The sequence below is a fragment of the Hetaerina americana genome, unplaced genomic scaffold (genome assembly GCF_022747635.1).
Source record: "Hetaerina americana unplaced genomic scaffold, ioHetAmer1.1.p SCAF_57, whole genome shotgun sequence".
Taxonomy (NCBI): domain Eukaryota; kingdom Metazoa; phylum Arthropoda; class Insecta; order Odonata; family Calopterygidae; genus Hetaerina; species Hetaerina americana.
The window spans coordinates 2,657,067-2,676,702 of record NW_027287172.1 but is presented as its reverse complement, the minus strand read 5'-3'; the positions used below and the strand labels follow the sequence as shown (position 1 = coordinate 2,676,702).

The following is a 19,636-nucleotide window of genomic DNA, read 5'->3' as shown; positions in this document are numbered from 1 at the left end:
AATGAGTTTCATTAATTCTCCACTGACTTTCATTTCAGTTCTTCCCATTTCTCTTCAACCATTTTCTCCGCGCATACTTTGAAAAACACGGGTGACAATGGGCACCCCAGTCTTACCCCTCTTAATAACACTGCTTAGTCTGACTCTCCATTTTTCATTCGCACTTATGCAGTTTGAGACATGTATAGGTTGCGGATAAGCCTCCTATCCCTCCAATCCGCTTCAGTTTCCTGCGAAACACTAATTAATTCTACCCGATACACTCTGTCGTATGCCTTCTCGAAATCTATGAAACAATCCATTACTCCTTTTTTTACTCTATGCTCTTCTCTATAAGTGACCTCACTACAGCAATGGCATCACACGTGCCTCTCCCGTTCTGAAACCAAACTGATCATCTCTCAAGTAACCATTTGCCCTCCTCTCCATCCTCTTATCGATGATATTAAGTACGTATCACTTGCTGAGAAATCAAGCATATCGTTCTATAGCCCTCACGTAAAGCTACCTTTCTCTTTTTTGGGACGGGAACTTAAACCGATTTGATGAAATGTTCCGGCAAAATTCCTACCTCATAAATGCTAATTAGGCTACGAATTAGCCCATAAAAAATCTTACTCCCACGTTTTACGTAACCGTTTAGTAGTTCCTCTGGAATGCTTGCTACCCTCACGACCTTTTTTGTTATCAATTCCCTGAATATGTCTAGGTCTAAGCTATCTTAAATTACGTCATATTTGCTTTCTATGTCTAAACTTGCGGGCTTAATGCCCGTGTCATATAGACTATGTAATATTTCCTAATTTCGAGAATCTTTCTTGGCTTAAGTAATTCTAACTTATCTTTGATTGTATGCACAGATTTTCCTTCATACTTCCTGATAGTCCTTTCGCGTTTCTGTACAGCGCACCCATTTCTTCCTTCGTTTGTGAACAATATATCCTCGCACTCCATCATAGATCAACTATTTATATTTATTTATTTATATAGTTGAATACGGAGGGTATATGAATGTAAAGAGATTCACGGAGATTGAATTCACCACTCGCATCTATCCCCTCGTCTTCACGACTCCCCCGTTCTTTCCCGGGTTCCTCCCACATCCCCCCCCCCCCCAAGAGAACCACTCCTCCTCCCCCCTCCTTCCTGTCCCACCCTTCCTCTTCTCCCCTTCCCAATTTCATCCTCCCCCTCCCGCCCTCGTTTCCCCCTCCCCCAAACTCCCGGCACCCTCCCCTCGCCCTCACCTTGTTCCCCCGCAACCCCAACTCGCCCCTCTCCCTCCACCGTCCCTTCCGATCCCCTATAACACCGACCGACGACTCCTCTCCGCGGTCATTCGGCTTCCGTCCAACATCTCGGTCGCTTCTCTCCTCTCGAAGGCAACGGCAGCTACAGGACCATCGAAGACACACCTCCGTGATCCTCCTCCGTCGTTCCCGTCGGCGTCGGCGAACCGATTTCTTCTTCCACCGCACCGCGGTTCCGGAAATTTCCTCCCGATATCCACCCGGGCTGATCTTCGTCTCACTCCATCTTAATTCCCCCTCCGCGACGAAGGAAGAATCGTACTTGGTCTCCCGGACTTTTCGCTAGATCCACAACAGAGAGGACCTCCCTCCGCTTCGACATGGGGACCAGCGGCCCGAGCCGGAGCCTCGTCCACTTCATCGCCTGGTCGGTCATTCCGATCGTCCTCCTACTCGTCGCCTCTTCAGGTGAGTCTCGACGCTCCTGTCCACTCTTGATCGCCCGCCGGACGCTTTTCGGCGACAGATTAATGCAAAACTCTCTTTATAATAGGAGCTTTCAACCGTGAAGTAATTAGCAATTCAAGTGTTTCCACCAGCCAGAAGATTGCTCATTAGGCTTTAATTTCACGCGTTGTAATACATTTTTTCATGACCGATGCGGTGATTCTCACCAGACGATATGCCAAGTGAGTACGGGAGAGGCGTGTGGTGACTCGAAGTTGTAAACTTTTCGATTGGTTAATTATTCAATCATTCAAGTTTGCGGGCATAAATAATATTCAGGAAAAAAATATGAGTCTAAGAACCCTTGCCATGTTAACAACACCATGCTTGCTCAAGTTGAGTTTCGATTTAAACCTTCGTATTGAGTTTCGGTTTAAACCTTCAAGTTTGCTTACACTCTGTGATTGATCGTAAGATCGATCCGTGAGCATGTCTCCTGCCCGTTTAGAACCAAATGATAACGTGAATGTCGTTGTCTGCTGACCAATCATCGTGTCTGAAGGCTGAAGATGTCAACTGAACGGCCACAGATGGAGTCAGAAGGCAGATGTGAACGTGTCGTCAGTCCTAGATGGAACAATTCTTCCCATCTGTTAAATTCGTTTTCATCTCGTTAAGCCACTTTCCTCTATCGCCACAAGTTCATCTGTGAATTTTTTTCCTCCCCAACAGTTCTTGTTTATTTCATTCCGTTCTTCCTTTCCTCTATGGGCGTGGAGACGATCGTAATGATAGGGCTCCTTTTCGTTACCGGTCCATGACGTGATATTTGAAATCAGCAATAGGTATCAGCTGGTAAAAGTTTTACCACAATTTCACCAGTCGAAGTAATTGCTTTTTCATAACTTTTTTCTTTAAGTATCTATTTCATCGATATATATCGTCAGAAATGTTGTTTGTTTAAGGTATAAGCGATCATCAGACCAATTTGACGACTGATCAACTAACCTTCTCGAACGATCCTTGGTTTAGTGCCAGTGGGCTTTCAGCTTCGGGGCCTTCTTGTTTCTCTGCGTCAACGCTCACTCCAGTGTTCTATGGATCTGTGCGAGATTTCAACCTGGCTGAAGGCATATCATTTAGAATAGAGCAAATTAGGATACGATTGGCAAATATGATAGGTACAAGTTTAGGTAGAAGAAGTATGGTGGACAAGAACTGGATTTTGGAATTACCCTTATACGAGAGATTGACGAAACGAGTTTACATTTCGGTTAGGAAAAGCTATCTGTCAGACTGTAAGGCGAACTCAAGTGCTCTTTGCACTCGTGCTTACAATCAGCTGTGCTAAAGCAAACCATTGGGAAGTCCATGTTCTGTGGTGGGTTAAAGGTCATATTTATTGCATTATCTCTGTCAAATCTGTCATTGAAATGTTACGTTAGTCCCAAAATTTGAGCACGCATCTTAACTGGTAGTATTTCGTTTTAAGAAAGTAAGCTAGCATTATTATACGCCATTAGAGGAATAGGATTAACACTGAAAGATCCCGTGACTCACGGGAGTCGAACCCGGGCGCTTGGAATTGGAAGCAATTATGACAACACGGATTCGTTCCTCACCCTTTTGTTGTCTCAGTTCTCTTATTTGATTGGAGTGAATGCTTAATGTGATTCACATGATTCCTACAGCGATGAACACAGCGCATGCGTGAATGGTGTAAATCTTATATTCAACGGAATTACCTCCAGATACGCTCCTTATGGGTTTAGGCACCATTGTCGTAGCGGAAACCAAGGCCGACAACAGTTTAGTTTAGGCTTGGGCTTTCACGGAGGCATATTATCGAGAAACGCGTTCGGATTTGGAACGGTAACATGGCATTCGTGGGGGATCCGCGACGTAAACTTCGCCCACGGGGAATGGGAAATGTTGTTGACCCTGAAGCTTGGAAACACTTCGTAGTGTTTTTTTTCTGGTGAAGAGAGGCTTTGACCTCTTGGCGTGAAGTGAATTGCGGCTGTCATGAGTCACATTTGCGAATCATTTTGGATTTCTTGTTTCCCGAGATGCCCTCCGAGATGATCCATTCAGTCAAATTCCGCCGAATCCCGGCGCAAAATTTTTCGCATAAACTTTTCTACGTAGTAAAGTCTGTCAATTACGATTCATTCCAATGCCCCTTTTGATTTTATTTTTTTAATTTCACATTATTCGTGTATATATATATATATATATATATATATATATAACCATTCTTTTTGGGTGTCGGAACCTGTTGGTATTAAATGACTATGATAAAACTAGAAGATTAATTTTATTTGTTTAACGACTTTTTTGGGGTAAGATTGAGACTTTGAAGTCTCTCCTTCCACGTAACCCCAAAAATCGTATTGGATTAAACAATTACAAACATCCATGCCCTGGGTTGAGAAAAACCCACTCAAGCGGGAATCGAACCCGCTACCTATGTGTTGGCAGGGAAGACGTTACCCCGCCGAAACCAGGGCCGGATTATACGTTAACGCACGAGGAAATAAATATTGAAGAAATGTTCACAGGTTTCACTTAATATTCGTGAGAACGGGTGGAGTTGGAGGGATATATTATGCTCCCGAGTGCAGTTATGGAACACAATAAAAACTGAACTCGCCCTCCTTACCTTTCCGTTATTTATGCTCCAAATATTAAATGATCCGATTTTATCCTTTGACGCATGGACGACGACGCATCCATGGGATTTAGTCTGATGAACCTGAGCGCTGATGCAGCGATAGTATCTAGAAATTACATTTTTTCCATGGGACTTTTCTTTCTGCCAAGGGGTTTTGCCGTAAGGCGTCCCTCTGTATCCACAATTAATTTTGAACGCATCCATTTCACGGGCCACGTAAACTCTCTTGTTAATTTGATCTCCGACGAGCCAAAAAAATCCATTTCGGTTCCATTTCTGTAAATATATGTATGTAAAAAGGAGATTTACCAAATTCCGGTTCCCCAAAGATTTCTAAGTTAGAATACAACTGTCAGCATCGGTAGCAGTCGGATACAGAATCGGCCCATGAATCTGACTGTGTTTATCCGGTTTCCCTGAGTCTCCATTTTATATTGCCAGATAGTCGGAAGTCTGGATCAAATTTCGTCAGTGTTCTACTTGGGATGGCCGGAGTGGGTCATAAAAAAAGTTTTAAAAATATCCCTTCTCCTGGCCGAAATATTTGATGGCTGTTAACTGCAAGAGCATTATAATCATCCCCATCAGTAAAATTGAGATACATTACAATTTTACTTTTTTTCCGTTTCCTGCATCATCTTGGTTGATCGATAGAAAGCAATGTGTGGGCTTCAACTTACTGACATGCCTTTAAGTGTGCCCTACCCATTTCTTTTATCCGAGGGCCAGCAATCCGCCCCGATATCGGCTGGACTACTTTTTTTTTCGCGCCCATCACAGATGCAGTTTTTTCACCTTTGGAAAATCATGCACACGGGGATGGAATCCATTGCCGTGCTTACCTTACTCCCAGGGAATATATGATTTTTTTAAAGATCTAATTCCTCTCAACTCCTTATATCTTCCATGAATATGAACTTCTGAAGTGGACTCTAACAATTCACGTAGAATTACAGGTTATTAATTTAAGTATGTGTGTTGGTGTTGCATAGTAGAGGAATAAGTCGGAACACTCAACCAAAAAAATTAATCATGGTTTGACTTTTTTTGGCATCTTGTCTTGCTTATATTGTCCGATGGTTAACATGAGATTCAAACTAACCCACATTTCTGTGCTGCTACGTCTGCATTACCAATTAAAAAACAGGACCTAAGTCATTTTTGAAGATTTTGGTACCGTTTGATACGTATTTTTTTCTCCGGTAGTTAGCAAGCGCGTTGCGCTTGCTAATTATCGGAGAAGAAAATAAGTGTCAAAAATATCTTTCGCCGTTACAGCGGTACAAATTAACTGCGTTCTTCCCCACAGCCGTTTCAGCCCTATGGTGCATACATTGAGATAAAAAATTATCTCTTCCCCTATTCTTTCCCCTCCGTCCTCGGGAAATATTGAGCGGTACAAGTCACATAGTCGAACTATGCAATATGTAATTGGCGATAAAATTGCACTCGAAAATGTGTATTAGTACCATGGACTAACCATGAGACCAACCGGCTTCATGTTTTTTAATGTGGCATGAACTATCCAACACAGTGATCAACTCCGAGTCAGATAGCTTCTCATCTCGTGGGCTCACCTCATCCATCGTAAGCGATACAGCGTGTGAAATTCATGCATGAGGGAAGGGGGGCCGGTACAGTTCCGTGAGCCGACTGCGGTTTCCCAGGAAGATCTGGTACACGAAAAATCACACAGCTTGAATAATACTGAGGATTTTCCGAGTCAGCTGGATTTGAATTCTTTGGTCGGTCAGTAGCCCTATGCTCTTCTCACAGGACTACCGTACCCCGTTACACGACGTAGTTGTAATAAAACGAGGCAGTAATGGGAATTTATCAGACTTAATTGTAATAATTTTCGTATCAGGGTATATTCTAGATTATTTGCAGCGTTACGCCATTGTTAATTCTGAAATGAATAATGAAGTGATATAATAATAAAAAAGGTGAGGCTAAGAAATGTTGGAGTTAAAAGAGTCTTTGTTCATCTCAAATCTACCTTAATTGATAGGATACCAAATATGCATAAAAATACCTTGTTGATCGGGAAATCTAGATATAGAATTTAGAAATAAAAGCTACGTAAAAAGTATGGTTGCTAAGGGGACCTTGAAAATGATGGAGTCATAATACTTGATGACTATATAAAAATTGTGATTGGAGTGAATGCGCAGTTCCCATGCATTTCAGCGGTCGACTCCCACCCGCAAGGGACGTAGAACGTTTTCTGAAATCTGAGGAGAGAAGGCGTGCCAACAAATTTGTCAGGACGTCTACCACAACTGCGTAAACTTTTTAATGTTCACATATTGAATCTCGTAGCTTTATCTCCCCTCAGCTCATGAGGTTAAACCGAAACTTATGCCGTTCGTCTAATAATTTATTTAATACTTTTTCTGAAAGAATGTAATATCTTTATCTTCACATTATCTATGTGCTTTATATTTTTTCTGGTGGTTATATGGGATAGCTATTTGTGCTGATTTCATCATCTGTATAAGTTGTTCTATTACGAAATTCGGGGAAATGGCTGGGTTTTAAATACATAAAAAATATCCCCTCGAAATATTTCTTCTGACTTTCGAGACTCTAACGATGGAACATTTTTGGGTCCACGCTGAAGGGCTTAAGAGCCCTACCTTGTCCAAGATGGAGGCGAGAGTGCTTACCCGATAGGGCGAGAGAAGTATACTTGCCGTTCATAATGGTTAAGACGAGTTTCTGTGGTGTTTATCTTGGAGGATATGTGAGAGGTTCAGAGCAAAGTAACGAAACCTTACCTTGAACGATGAGAAAGAAACATATCAATTTGAAGAGAATAAAAGTGTCGCAAATTTTCAATGTCACCAACTTCCCAATCAGCAGCGTACTTTAACTCACTAGGTCGGCATTGGTCATCCAACTCCCGACGACGGACAGCTGCGACCGAGAAGTTTCATATTTATTTTAAATCGTGGTTGGGAGTTCAGAACCAGTTCTTTTAGCACTTTATATATCCCAGGTCAGGTTTCTGGACCCAAAGAGAATTGCGTTGGCTTTTAATCTAACAACATTTTTCATTTATGGATCAATATATTACGTTCAGCCAAAAATGTCATAAATTAGATTTCACAGTGTTAGTTATATTTTTCTTGCCCTCTACAAACAAATAATTGTTATATTACGTTTTTGCGTGCTAAAATAACAACTCTCAAAATTTTCTTGTAGTATATCCTCAAAATAGCCCAGTATAAGAAAACAACTAATACACTACAACTACAAATTATAATGTACGCGTTGGCTTCTGAAAGCTAGTTTACGGAGATTGATGCATAGGAGTCAGATAATGACGGATAATCTCCAATCCCGCTAATGGAATGGAGAAGCTAAATGACTGTATTTGGGGATCTCTACGTATCTAACTTCCTGACAACGGAAATACACCATTCAGTAATAAAAATAATTATCATTATTATTAATTGTGCTATCATTTATTTTAAATGCGTATGGCCCGAACATCTAGGTATAGACTAATTGAATCAATGAATTTTGAAAGACTAATAAGGACATATCAGTAAGTGTATATCACCTTAAATAACCTTCGAAATTTCCGTCTGAAGAATTCGTCAATGTTATCGCTTAGGAGCCGACGCCAAGCTATTTCCTCGGGTAGAACCCAAAGTAGATAGTCTTTTTTTTTTAAGGAGGAATGTCCTAATGTCACATAGTTACGTCCACACTGGGCACATTGTTATCTCACCTTTAATAATTTGAAGGAGATTCACTGCAACAGAAGTTGTGCTCTACTTTTAAAAGTGACTAAACTTCTAGCCGCGGTGATTCTCTTACGGGATCCCAAAGAGAAGTATTTCATTGTAATTCCAGGAATACGAGTAATCTATAAACGTTGATAAAACGAAAGACAATCTCCATTCTAGTGGCACGTGGCACCAACGGAAAAATAAACAATATTTCATCATAATCTCGCCAGCTATCTGGCATTGCAAATGAGTTTCAAGATGAAACTAGGATAGGGAATTACTCAGGAGCAACCCGAGGATTTTTGACGCCCTAGAGTAAGGAGCCATCGTACTTTCCCAACCCCATTCCGAGGGTGGTAATGGAAATTTCCGTGATCTAAACAGACTTAACCTTTTCCCTCCCCACTATCTTGGTTCAAGTTCATCAAAATTGCTGGCGTCAATCCCGCCTCGAAAATTTGCACTCTGTATAGTCGTCTGTAGTGATTGGCGCCGGCCTCACTCCATCTTTAAGTTAGCGCCGTCCCCCCCCCCACCCCGAGGTTGCCCGCTACCTCCTAATGGGAATTCATGGGTATTCACGATCACGAATGCATGCTTCCATTCCTTATTTTTCTTTGTTTACCCCTGTTTGTACATTGTTCCGTCCAGACTTCCGCAACATCCCCGTAGGTCACTCAACCGAATATAATTGCCGTGTATGCAGTCGCATCCGGTAAAACGTGCGCATGCGCCCCCCTCTCCCGGTCATTTATTTGCCGCTCGCGTCGCGGGAAGGGTCCCATTTGTATTCTCGGGACGAGCGTTGGGGGCAGCAGTAGCCTCAATCGCCTCCTTCGTGGACGGAGTGGATCAAAACACAAGCGATGCGATCTGGAAAAAAAATAAAGACTCCGGATTAATGGCGCTTCGCTTTTTACTAGCCGGGGGAGCACGCGGGAGGATCACACTGCGGTTCAGGACTTCCTACGCGACCCTGTTCACCATTCGCGGGCGTTCACGTCGCCCACCACTCATTTCCCGGTGGCAGGAAGGGAGGTAAAAGGAAAGATCTTCCTCTAAGGCATCTCTCTCCGTTATATGCTGATTTCTGCGGGGAACTTGATTACGGAAGGGTATTTTCCCTTGTATTGCGCTTAGCGATCGATTTTAAATGGTGTCGTCGAGAGAAAAAAAATGACTGCATGCCGTTGATGATATCGCATCTTCGTTCTTTTATCCTCGGTCGGAAAATTACTCCTCAAGGGTAAGAAAAGCGAAAGTTTAAAATAAAAATTCTTTTCTCCAAAACAAGAAACCTTTGGTGCCTGCCGGATTCCTCAGTCTGATTGCGTTAACTCTGCTCGAATATCGGAGGAGAATTGCCCTATCACGTAGTCAGTAGTTGTAAAGAGGTCGAAAGGCAAGATTTCGAGGGTACACTACCTTACCAAAGACACTTGGCATTAGTCATCCAAATTTGTATACAATGATTATTGCACCCGGTGCGAAGCGGCAACAATAAGCGATATAAATGCAATTAACTCGACCGCTGTCTTATCGGCATCGCTTCACTTTTAAAACTCGGGATGAAAGTTCGAGAGTTAGCGAAGAAGCCTGAAATGAATGCTGCAGAAAAATTATCACTGTGACAGAACTAGGTAATATGCAAGAATTATTTTTAATTTTCATGCTCTTAAGCTCAGATTAAAACTTACTCAAACTTAGGTATTCAACCCGGTGTACGATTTGTGAAGAAAAGATTTCGCAGGATTCTATGCGAGAAGTTTTCTCAAAAACAAATCCCGAGCTACTCCTTTTTTTATTATTCTTAATATGTAGAATTAGTTGGAGTACCCATTGCATCCGGAGTTTAACTGCCCTGGTCATTAGTTCGTGGTCAAGGGTGCGGTGGGACGGGTAATTACGGAAAGTAAGGAAAAAAAGGAGAGGAATGAGGATGGAGAGCAATCCCAGTGACTAATTAGCCTACTTTTGAAGAGCGGCGCCCTAGGGCTTACCTACATTCTGAAGTTCCATTCAGTGAACGTAAACAACACTTCAAACGTCCCCCAAACGATATCCAGGCGAAGAAGGAATACTTATGTGCCACTAAAAACTTCCCTAGCATCGTACCAAAAGCTTCTGATGGGAAACCAGCATATTATCCACCGAACATTTCCTTTCTTTCATCATTCTATGGAGATGACTGCGATTTTGGTGCCCCATTGAACTGAATTTTTTTCCGAACATGAGAAATGTGAATGCGAGGGTTTTCAAAACAGATCCCAGGAGAAATAATTCTGCGATAATAATGAATTGCAGTCACAAATGGTTGACCTCAGAAATGATTAGTTTTTGTTTGTTTTTTAAGCATCTTGAACTGTTCTAACTCAGTATTTGATCTAGAATACCTCTCTGTTTTCATATATGAACAAAAATAATTATATAATCTATTTTTGCTAGAAAGGAAGTTGACAGTTGTTTTATTTTAAACTAATCGCAATAGTTTTGAGACCGCAACTGACACCGAAGTAGATAATTTTACACTCGGGCAACAGCAAGTATTCTTAAGTAGTTTCGGGATATATAATTAATATTCACTTTTAATTTTATTTATGTCCAAACATATCCTCCAAGGTAAGGGGGGGGGGGGGGGTTGGCATCCGTCCCGGCTCTAAATGGAATAGTTCTCAAACGTGTCTAGTCACAGAGTATTCCCCGGATTATGACAGTACTTTGTATTTTGCTCAACTTATATTACCATGAGGAAGTTCAGATCCAAGGCGTTAAATGAACTGTGATGTTGGTGAGATCTTTGCCCATTTTGAATTTCAATGGCCTGCGTGCGAGTCGTCATTGGCGAAATGTTTCCTCCACTCCGCGCCGTTCTATCTTGTTCCTCTTCGGGCACACAGCACTTTTTCGGTCGCAGGGCTAGCGATCTAAAAAAATGTCATTCCTTGACGGGGCGACTCGGTCAATGGGAAGTTCTTCACCCCCTCGTTTTTCTGGATTTAAGGGCGACGGTGAAGGTACCCCTCCCAACCGCGTCGCGGATTGGGCGTTGCTCTGACAAGACGGACCTGTTTCTAAAGTCCCCACCCCTTTGTGGTGGTCAAAGGTCGTTTAACCTTTCGGTTACGGCATTACTTGCCGTGTGAGCAATCTCAGCTTCCCACCCATCAGAACCAACGCGTTCGTGGGATTCATATGCTCGGTAGCCGATAGTACGTGTTATGCGGATCTCGTGATGCCCTGGGGACACAGGGGGAGTGACGGACGTGATCCATATCCGATGTGGCCGCCTTCGTCGACGTCCAAGGGAGAGAGGTCTTGTCAACGTCACGCCTGCCCTCTCTCTACCGTCCCATAACGCACCTGGAGGCCCGTTATCGGGACCGTATTAGTGTGCCCCGCTGTGGGATTACGGACATTCGTGTAACGCAGGCGGTAAACACTGTCCATGAATGTCGAGGGGACAACTGGATTTTTATTGATTGACCGAAGGAATGCAGTTAAGTTGGAAGTAAACAAACTTTCCATTGGCTCGTCCATCGAATGTGGGCGAGACAACTGTAGTACACAAGAATCATGATGCTAAGCAAGAAATATGCCACCATGAGAAGTGCATGAAGAGATAAAATCGTTTTCCACCCATAAATGAGTAAATCAAAGGAAATGATTATTTTTAAATGTTTACACCGCTACTGTTCCTTGCAGTTAAACTTTATAGAGTAAATATCCTCCTTACCAAAAGTCTTATCATACAATTGCCTTTCTGATATGTTGTAGCTGTTATGTATATGAAATTCAACTGTCACAATTTTTTATTCTCCTTTTCAAAATTCATCTTTTATTTTCAAAAGGGTGAAAAATGGGGAAAAACAATAGTCTTCGCTTTCTGAATGAAATTGGCTGTGAAATATTTTCTTTTTTAACACTATTCCATATGTCACAATGACAAACACCCGAGGCATTGATAGCGGAAAGCCCATCTAAGCTGGAAACGATCCCTCGATCTCTGGATTAGCGGGCGAGGGCTTTTGCTCATATTTTACCTCCGACACTGAGTCCAGCGATTATTATGTTCGATTATCATTTTTTACAGTAGTATTGTTGAGATGGTCATTATTTTTAATTATCTATCGTTGACAGAGCGTTATTGCACATTCCCATGTATTGATTTGGTCGTCTTATCGTAATAGATTCGATTGAATGTTGACAATAATATAAACATGGAAATAGGTATTTTATTATGATTTATCCGTTTTAAAAAATAGTTGATATATGGGATTCGTGTGAGAAAGCTAACCCTCAAATGATTGCTAACCCGTTATGACTCCGAGTGTCATTACAATACACCCACATCAATTATATCTAATTTGAGCTCAAATTCTCCTGTTTGGATAACTGCAAACATAAAAAAACCGCACAGGTAATCATTTTTAATTACAGTAGCATGACTTCCCAGTACATTTAACGGATACCACGTCAGCAGCCCCGGATATCACACCAACCGTGGGAGCTAATGGACCATATTTCGCTTAAATCATCTTACGGTACTTAAATTACAGGGAAATTTCAATACTGCATCCAGGGAAGACATTTCTGCCACAACCTCTCACGGATATTTTGGGAGTTGAAAGACAAGCACAAGAATATGTTTCTCGCGAAAACTTTTTTTCATACAATTTTTTGCAATAACAAAGTATTGGATGTAACAACCTCGGCTACTTGTTGAAGAGGTGAAGTATGAGAAAGCATTAACATTTATTGAAAATTACTCCTTTCATAACCAAACCTAAACCTCCGCGTGCTTTGTACTCTTTTTTTTTGGTTTCCGTCTATTTATAGAAAAGGGTTGTGAATGGTAAGGAGTTTGCTAAATTCGTTCTCCTCTCGCATCTACCTTGGAGCTCAAGATTCAAAGAATGGCATGAACTTGAGACCTTACCGCGAAATAAGATGTGGCAGCTTAGTACTTTCGTGAAGCGAGCCGGATGAAAGGTGACGAAGCGTTCGCTTCCGCGTTGGGTGGGATCACAGCCGTCCGCGAATGGGAAGACAACTCCGTGACAGACGCGATAATATCTTTTTTCCTAAGGGTATTTCGATTTCAGTCGTGCTGCTCATCAAATATGGTAACTTGTTTAAACTCGTTATTCACGGCTAGAATTGGAAACAAGGTGAGGAGTGTGGAACGTTGCTAAGCATTGGATTAAGCTACTTCATGTGTTTTGGCTTCGATCCTGCAATTTGATACTGCTTCAAAACTTGGCAACCGGTTTAGTTGGTTGCGGTTCTTGGACCTCTGTGTATGTAAACAATTTTTTTCTTCCCATCAACTCTCTCGAATGAATTTCATCGTGTTTATTTATGTAGGCAACAGTTTATTTGCATTTGCCGAAATTACCTACCTCTTGGAAGTGGTTTTTTACGATTTTTATTCCTTTGACTTAAAATGTATAACCTGGGCCACGTGGGCATAATTGGCTCCATAAATTGCTAATTTTGTAGTTCGCCATTGATATGCAGTCGCTAATGTTGGTTCTAAAAATATAACGGTATTTAAATATCACTTTTTACACACATAGATTTTTCGACCATAATGAGCTTTTTTTTACTAGGGAAATGTGAAAAATCTGCAATAATTGTACTACATATCAGTGATAGGAAATTGCAATGTTTTTATGATTTCTCTCAATGCGAATCTAAAAGTCGGGAATTTCCGCTCAAGTGCAAATATTGTGCACGACTGAATAAACAAAGGACAGCCGTCTTGCCTGCCTTTGCCTCATAGAAATATGCCCACGTTTTCCCTTTTCTAGGCATTCAAAATCGAATAGAATTTTTATTTGTATTAATTTGAAATTTAAATCAAAAGCTCTATTGCACCCTCAATTATATCTAAAATGGGAGGCAACTTAACACTTGACATAAGAATTTTCATTGGGGGAGAAAATAATTTTTGCTGAAAATTTATTTCCGAAAACGTTCACCTTTCCCGCAGCAATTGATTCAGGCTTCAAAACTATGAAGTTAACTCATTAAGGGCCTAAGTTTGATATTCTCTAAGGGCTAAGCGACGGATTTCCGCTGCAATCCTGCTACAGTACCCTTCCGTGTCCATCAATGGCGAACTTTTCAAGCCATGCAAAACTTCCCCACGACGGAGGACTCGGTAAAGAATGACCCACATTTAACGAGCGTTTCCGCCGAAGGTGCACCATTCACCCTAGCAAATCTTTCAGTCGTGAGCAAATTATGTCTCACTTTAGATTTTCCTTCCACGAGAATTCATCCGCATTAAGGTTCAAGTACAGTAATAACGAAAAAAATAGCGGTTTGTGCAGATGGCGAAGGACTGATTTATGTGGGTGCGTCCTTTCTGTGTGCCGATGGTGTAAAACACCTCCCCTCGAGGTCCAGGGATCACGTGAGACCAGTGAGCGCTGCCAAAGATGTGCCGAGAGACGGGGAGCATTGGGTGGGGAGAGGGAGGGATCGTTGCATTAAGCATCGCGCCAGCCGTCCAAGGAGGCCAAGGGGTCAAGAAGGGGTCAGCGGTTGAGGAGAAGGGGGGGGGGGGTTGGGACCCGATTGGAACTCACTCTGCGAGGGGTGAATGTGGTTATTCTTTGAGCGAGATAGCACGAAGGGGAGTGGGGATTCCCAGACATGAAGCCTTACTCGGAGGGTTCAAGACGATCGGCATTCATGTCGTGTGATCTCACTGCGGGTGCAATATCTGTTGGACTAGCGGTGACTGTTAGGATGTTCTCAAAGTCTTGGATACACTGGGAAAATTGTTTTTCTAAAAATTACTCACCTTATGTTAATTCGGTTAGAAATTTGATTTTGCTATTGAGAATTTGTAACAGATTGCAAAATAGTAGATGTAGAGTACACCACTTTCGTGACCACGTGTACCTATACTCGTACATTTAGAATGTAACATGTTTAATATTAGGTGGAAATGAAATTAATTACGCTAGATGAAAGAGGTCAATGCCAATCGGTCATAGAGGTACCAACACAGTTATCAATCGGGAGGCTGGTTTGATAGGTGAGAGTAGAGTTCACCCAATACTAAGCCCATTTGCGTGGAATATTCGCACCTTAGGGTAGGGGGGCAGTTTCTTACCTTGGGCAGCCTATGGTTTCCCAGGAAGATCTGATACCCGAAAAATCGCAAAATTTGGGTGAAACTGAGTATGTTCAAAGGTGCCACCCTTAATCCTACCCGTTCCTTCCGATCCCGTGTGATGTACCCTCTGGACATAACATATTCCTTCATAGAGGTATATAATTAAAAAATCAATGCTCAACTGTTTAAAAGAAAAAGATATGTAACTAAAATAATTAAATGCTAATTGGAAGGCATCCGCGATTTTCACGTCTCAAATTCCATGTGGCCTCATTAATTTGGACGTGACCAATATTTGTAGCAAAAAGAACATCTACATTTTATGCTTCTGCCAGCCAACTCCTTTTTTTGGATTGCTTAGCCGTTAATCGTCGTTAAAATTATTTAGTTTCAGTAGGATATGGCGATCCAACGGATAACAATTTTATGACTGTAAAAAAGTGTTTAGAGTGCGAACGCAAGTGAAGTTTACCAAGTGGCGTATCGAAATTTTTGTGCCGTAGGATTTTATACCTGGAATGTATTATTGTACCCATCAGAGACATAGAGAGGGCATTGAAACGTTAAGTTCGGACCCCGGACTGAAAACATTATACTTAAGAAACCAAGAATTTGGACAGAGAAGAATTGTTTAGGGATAACTACCGATAAAGAAACTGCGGTAGATGCCGCAACAGTAACTTTTAACGGAGTCATCCGCTAATGTGAATTTCAATGCAACAATTTCAGAGTGTAAAAATCATTCGCCTTGACTGGGATTCGAACCCAGATCCCTCGATATCCGGTCAAGTGCTTTAGCCACTTAGCTACCGAGGCGTCCTGTTAAACTCCGAAATTTTGGGGCTTTTAAAGGAACAAGATGTTGTGACGAAATACCGTACATACAATGTCACAGGCATTCGTAGTCGTGCGCGACGCGCCAGGACGCCTCGGTAGCTTAAGTGGCTAAAGCACTTGACCGGATATTGAGGAATCTGGGTTCGAATCCCAGTCAAGGCGAATGATTTTTAAACTCTGAAATTGTTGCATTGATAACTACCGATAATTGAAGTCATAGTCGGTGACTAGTGATAGGCAGGATTTGGATAGAATGGGTGGAGAGATACCAGTCGAGGAGTTGGAATCAGGCTACCCTTTAAACCAAGCGATTGAAAGAGTCCATTTTCTCACCCGACGGAGGAGTACTGCACTTAAAGTGTTGTCCGCAAAGAACGAGTTAGGTCGGGATTATAACTTCATCGACGCTTATGATCGCACAGTGTCGCTTAGGATACGAAGATTAGATACGAAGAGACACCTCCAATTCCAGCATTTTTATTAAGGTGTGGAAGTTGGTGAAATTATTCACACGCCCAATAGTGGAAGGGGCTAAGAAATTACCACTACTTCCGAGGAGATATCATATTGTTTATAAACGCAATATTAGGTCTTCCGTTTGATGGATGGTTGCCTGAGAGTTACGTAGCCTTCCGGGGTCCTCCTGGTCACATGGTGTTTTCAAGGAGGATGAATTTCATGACCCAAGTTTAATTGCTGTAAGTCAATTAAGCTTTTATCTCCTACTGTTATTCAGATTGGAAAACAAGTGCTCTCAATGCGCTAAATATCGCGTCCTCATTGCAAATGTTTATGACTATTCACATGCTCCAGAGCTTAATCTTATGTTCAGGTTCGTAGCCGTAAGAAGAAATATCTAAATGCTTCAGGCAAGGGCCCATTGTTTTGGTGATCGGTGATTCGTTAGGTACAGAAAATATGATGGCTGGTGTTGTTTTTCTCATCTATCACGAAACCGAGGAAAGTTGAAAAAAAATAAAACATCGTGATACCTCTGGGAAAATATAAATCCAAAGAAACCATTGTCCATGACTTCACAATCTTTTCTTCACGCAGGAAATATTTGGGTCATACATATCACGAAGGATAGGCCGTATTTTTTGTACTGCTCCTCTGCAAAAGTGTCGATTTTGCATTGTTTGAAGCGTGCATGGAGATGACCCGATTTTTTTTGTAAGTATGCTATGGTGTGGACATTTTGGAATTGGCTGAAATTGGAATGAAATGCAGGTAATCCGTAATAGAACATGCCGAATCTAAAGGGGAAAATGCTTTGAATCCTTAAGGTTCATTATCTTTAAATGAATTAATTCTTCAGAAGCGTTCAGTGAGAGTATTTTAAGATCCATCAATCAATGGGAAAAGAACAATGGGTCAATATTATGAGGTATTAATTATCATACCGTGGAATGAATGAACCTTGCGACAGATTTTGACTTTTTTTGCAGAATTGCTTAAATGTGTCGGATTAATTTTTCATGAAATGCTGAAACCTTTTGAGACCATTTACTGTTATCATTTTTCAATGAATATTTGTGTTCCTTCACTACAATTACATTTTAGAAATACGAAGGTAAGTGACAGTACGCAGACACATCGCTTAGAAAAATGGAAAGGCGATAATTCGTTCTTGTGTGATTTTCGTTAATAAATATTTTCGTGAAATAACTAGTTGGCGGCGTGGCTCTTTCCAAGTAATGGCAGTAAATGCTACTCTTTTCGTGGGTTTATCAGATATGGAGAGCGAAAGGTCCAATTTCTCACTGGTTATTTTTGCATAGGACTTCGCGTAATAAGAACGGTAGTCCGCGATGATTTCATCAGAAAATAATGATGAAACATAGCTTTAAATTTTCACGTTTTTTTCAGATTTTGTGAGAAATGCAAATTGAATCTTGGCGTGTTATTAGCGGTTTGCACTTAACGTCAATTATGGAATGAATACATTGTAGGTTGCATTTACTAATATCCTAACCGTCCTATCACAGATAGCCCAAGATCAAAGGATCAGCTTCCGGCCCTAATATTACAAAACATTACCATTTAAACATTTACCATTAGTAAGCACAGGGAAAGAGATTTCAGGTCTGTTGACAGTTCGTCATCTTTCCTCTTTTCTTTCTCCATCTCTAATTTTGAGCTTTCGTTAAGTTCCCATTCCATCAATTTCTAATTCGTGCCAATTAGTGTGTTTAGCCGTCTGTGCCCATCTCTTTTATTTTGCCGCATTTTAACCTTCTTACCCTAGTACAAACTGACTACCTAAAAATCACCACGCTTGGACTATTTCACCTCAAAGAGAAATTTATAGCAGACTTATGATATTAAGTTTCTTTCACTGTCTAACTTTTCACTCATTTTGTTTCCCAGACGAAGGACTCTGGGTGGTCCAAAGTTCACGGAGCTAGGTCTCTCAATTTAATCTTTCATTTGATAATGATGGTCACACTGAAATTCCCCTCGATATTCCAAATTCGTATGGGAAATGGAGTGGCTGTACAAAGTACGGGAAGTCAAGTGTACATACTATCCGCTGGATAGTTTCCCGAGATTAGTGGTCCAATGCTAGGATTCTTATGCTTTTCAATGAATTCTATTGCATATAATAGTTCATATCATACATCATACTTAATGAGAATCTGGGAGTGTCGCAAAACTTGAGGAAATATACAAATGCGCCTCAAGAATTGGAAAGGCTGACCAGCACAAATTCCACACATCTTATCTGGCCCTCGTCGTTCGTCCGTGAGACGACTTAAGTAAGTGAAATTCCAAGGCGGTCGGATTCGACAATGGCCCTGAGGGCCTCCGGGTCTCGGAACGTTTCGATCGCCGACGTCGTGACTCTCACGACGCCCATGGGTCGTCATTTCACGATCCGCACTGAGCGGTCTGCGACCCCGGAATCCTCCGCAGTGGGCAGTGGGTCTCCGATGCGGGTCTGCGGGCTGAGGAGAGGAGTCCATTGTGCCTCCCGTATACCTTTTCCTCCCGGTGACCCAGTAATCATCCTCATCCTCCCTCCCTTCCATCCCTCTCCCCTCCACGTCTGACCTCTTGACTCCACTCCAGTCCCTCCCTTTCATTCCACCCCCCTCGTTTCTCGCTCGCTCCCTTACGACCACTCGCTCGCCCGACAGGGGAGTCGGAAACGCCATCGTCGGAGAATGAACCGTTTGGACGATCACTTCTCCTCCCTCCCTCCTCCAGCCTCCTTCGAGTAGGCGGGCGACAAACTGAAGGGCATGCCCTGCGGCGCTTTGCTCCGCGGGTTATGGCTCAATTCCTGGAGGCCGCCTCGACAATATGCTACGTTTTTTTATTTTCTTACCTTTTCATGACTTTTTATCTACATTCCTACCCACGGAGGTGACTTCATAGCACGAGATGACGAGGTTGTGGCCATGACATTGAAATTAGGGGTTTCGGGGTCTTGGTTAGTCGTGAAACGTTTTCTCGAGCTAATTGTTTTTTCAGTTTATTGACTAGGAGGCGGGGAACATAATTTTCATCGTGGATTCATTTTGCTCTTAGCGAAGAGATCCTCAACAAGTCGTCG

The 19,636-nt window shown here is 42.0% G+C and overlaps 1 protein-coding gene across 1 annotated transcript in view; it reads left to right on the top strand.

The window, feature by feature from the left end:
• The first annotated feature begins 1,402 nt into the window (after positions 1-1,402).
• LOC139694840 (serine protease inhibitor dipetalogastin) overlaps positions 1,403-19,636 on the top strand; it is a 223,421-nt gene continuing 205,187 nt past the window's right edge. The window contains exon 1 of the mRNA XM_071593360.1: positions 1,403-1,718. Within this exon, the coding sequence (XP_071449461.1) occupies positions 1,631-1,718 (88 nt within the window). The 5' untranslated portion in view covers positions 1,403-1,630. The remainder of the gene's footprint in view (positions 1,719-19,636) is intronic.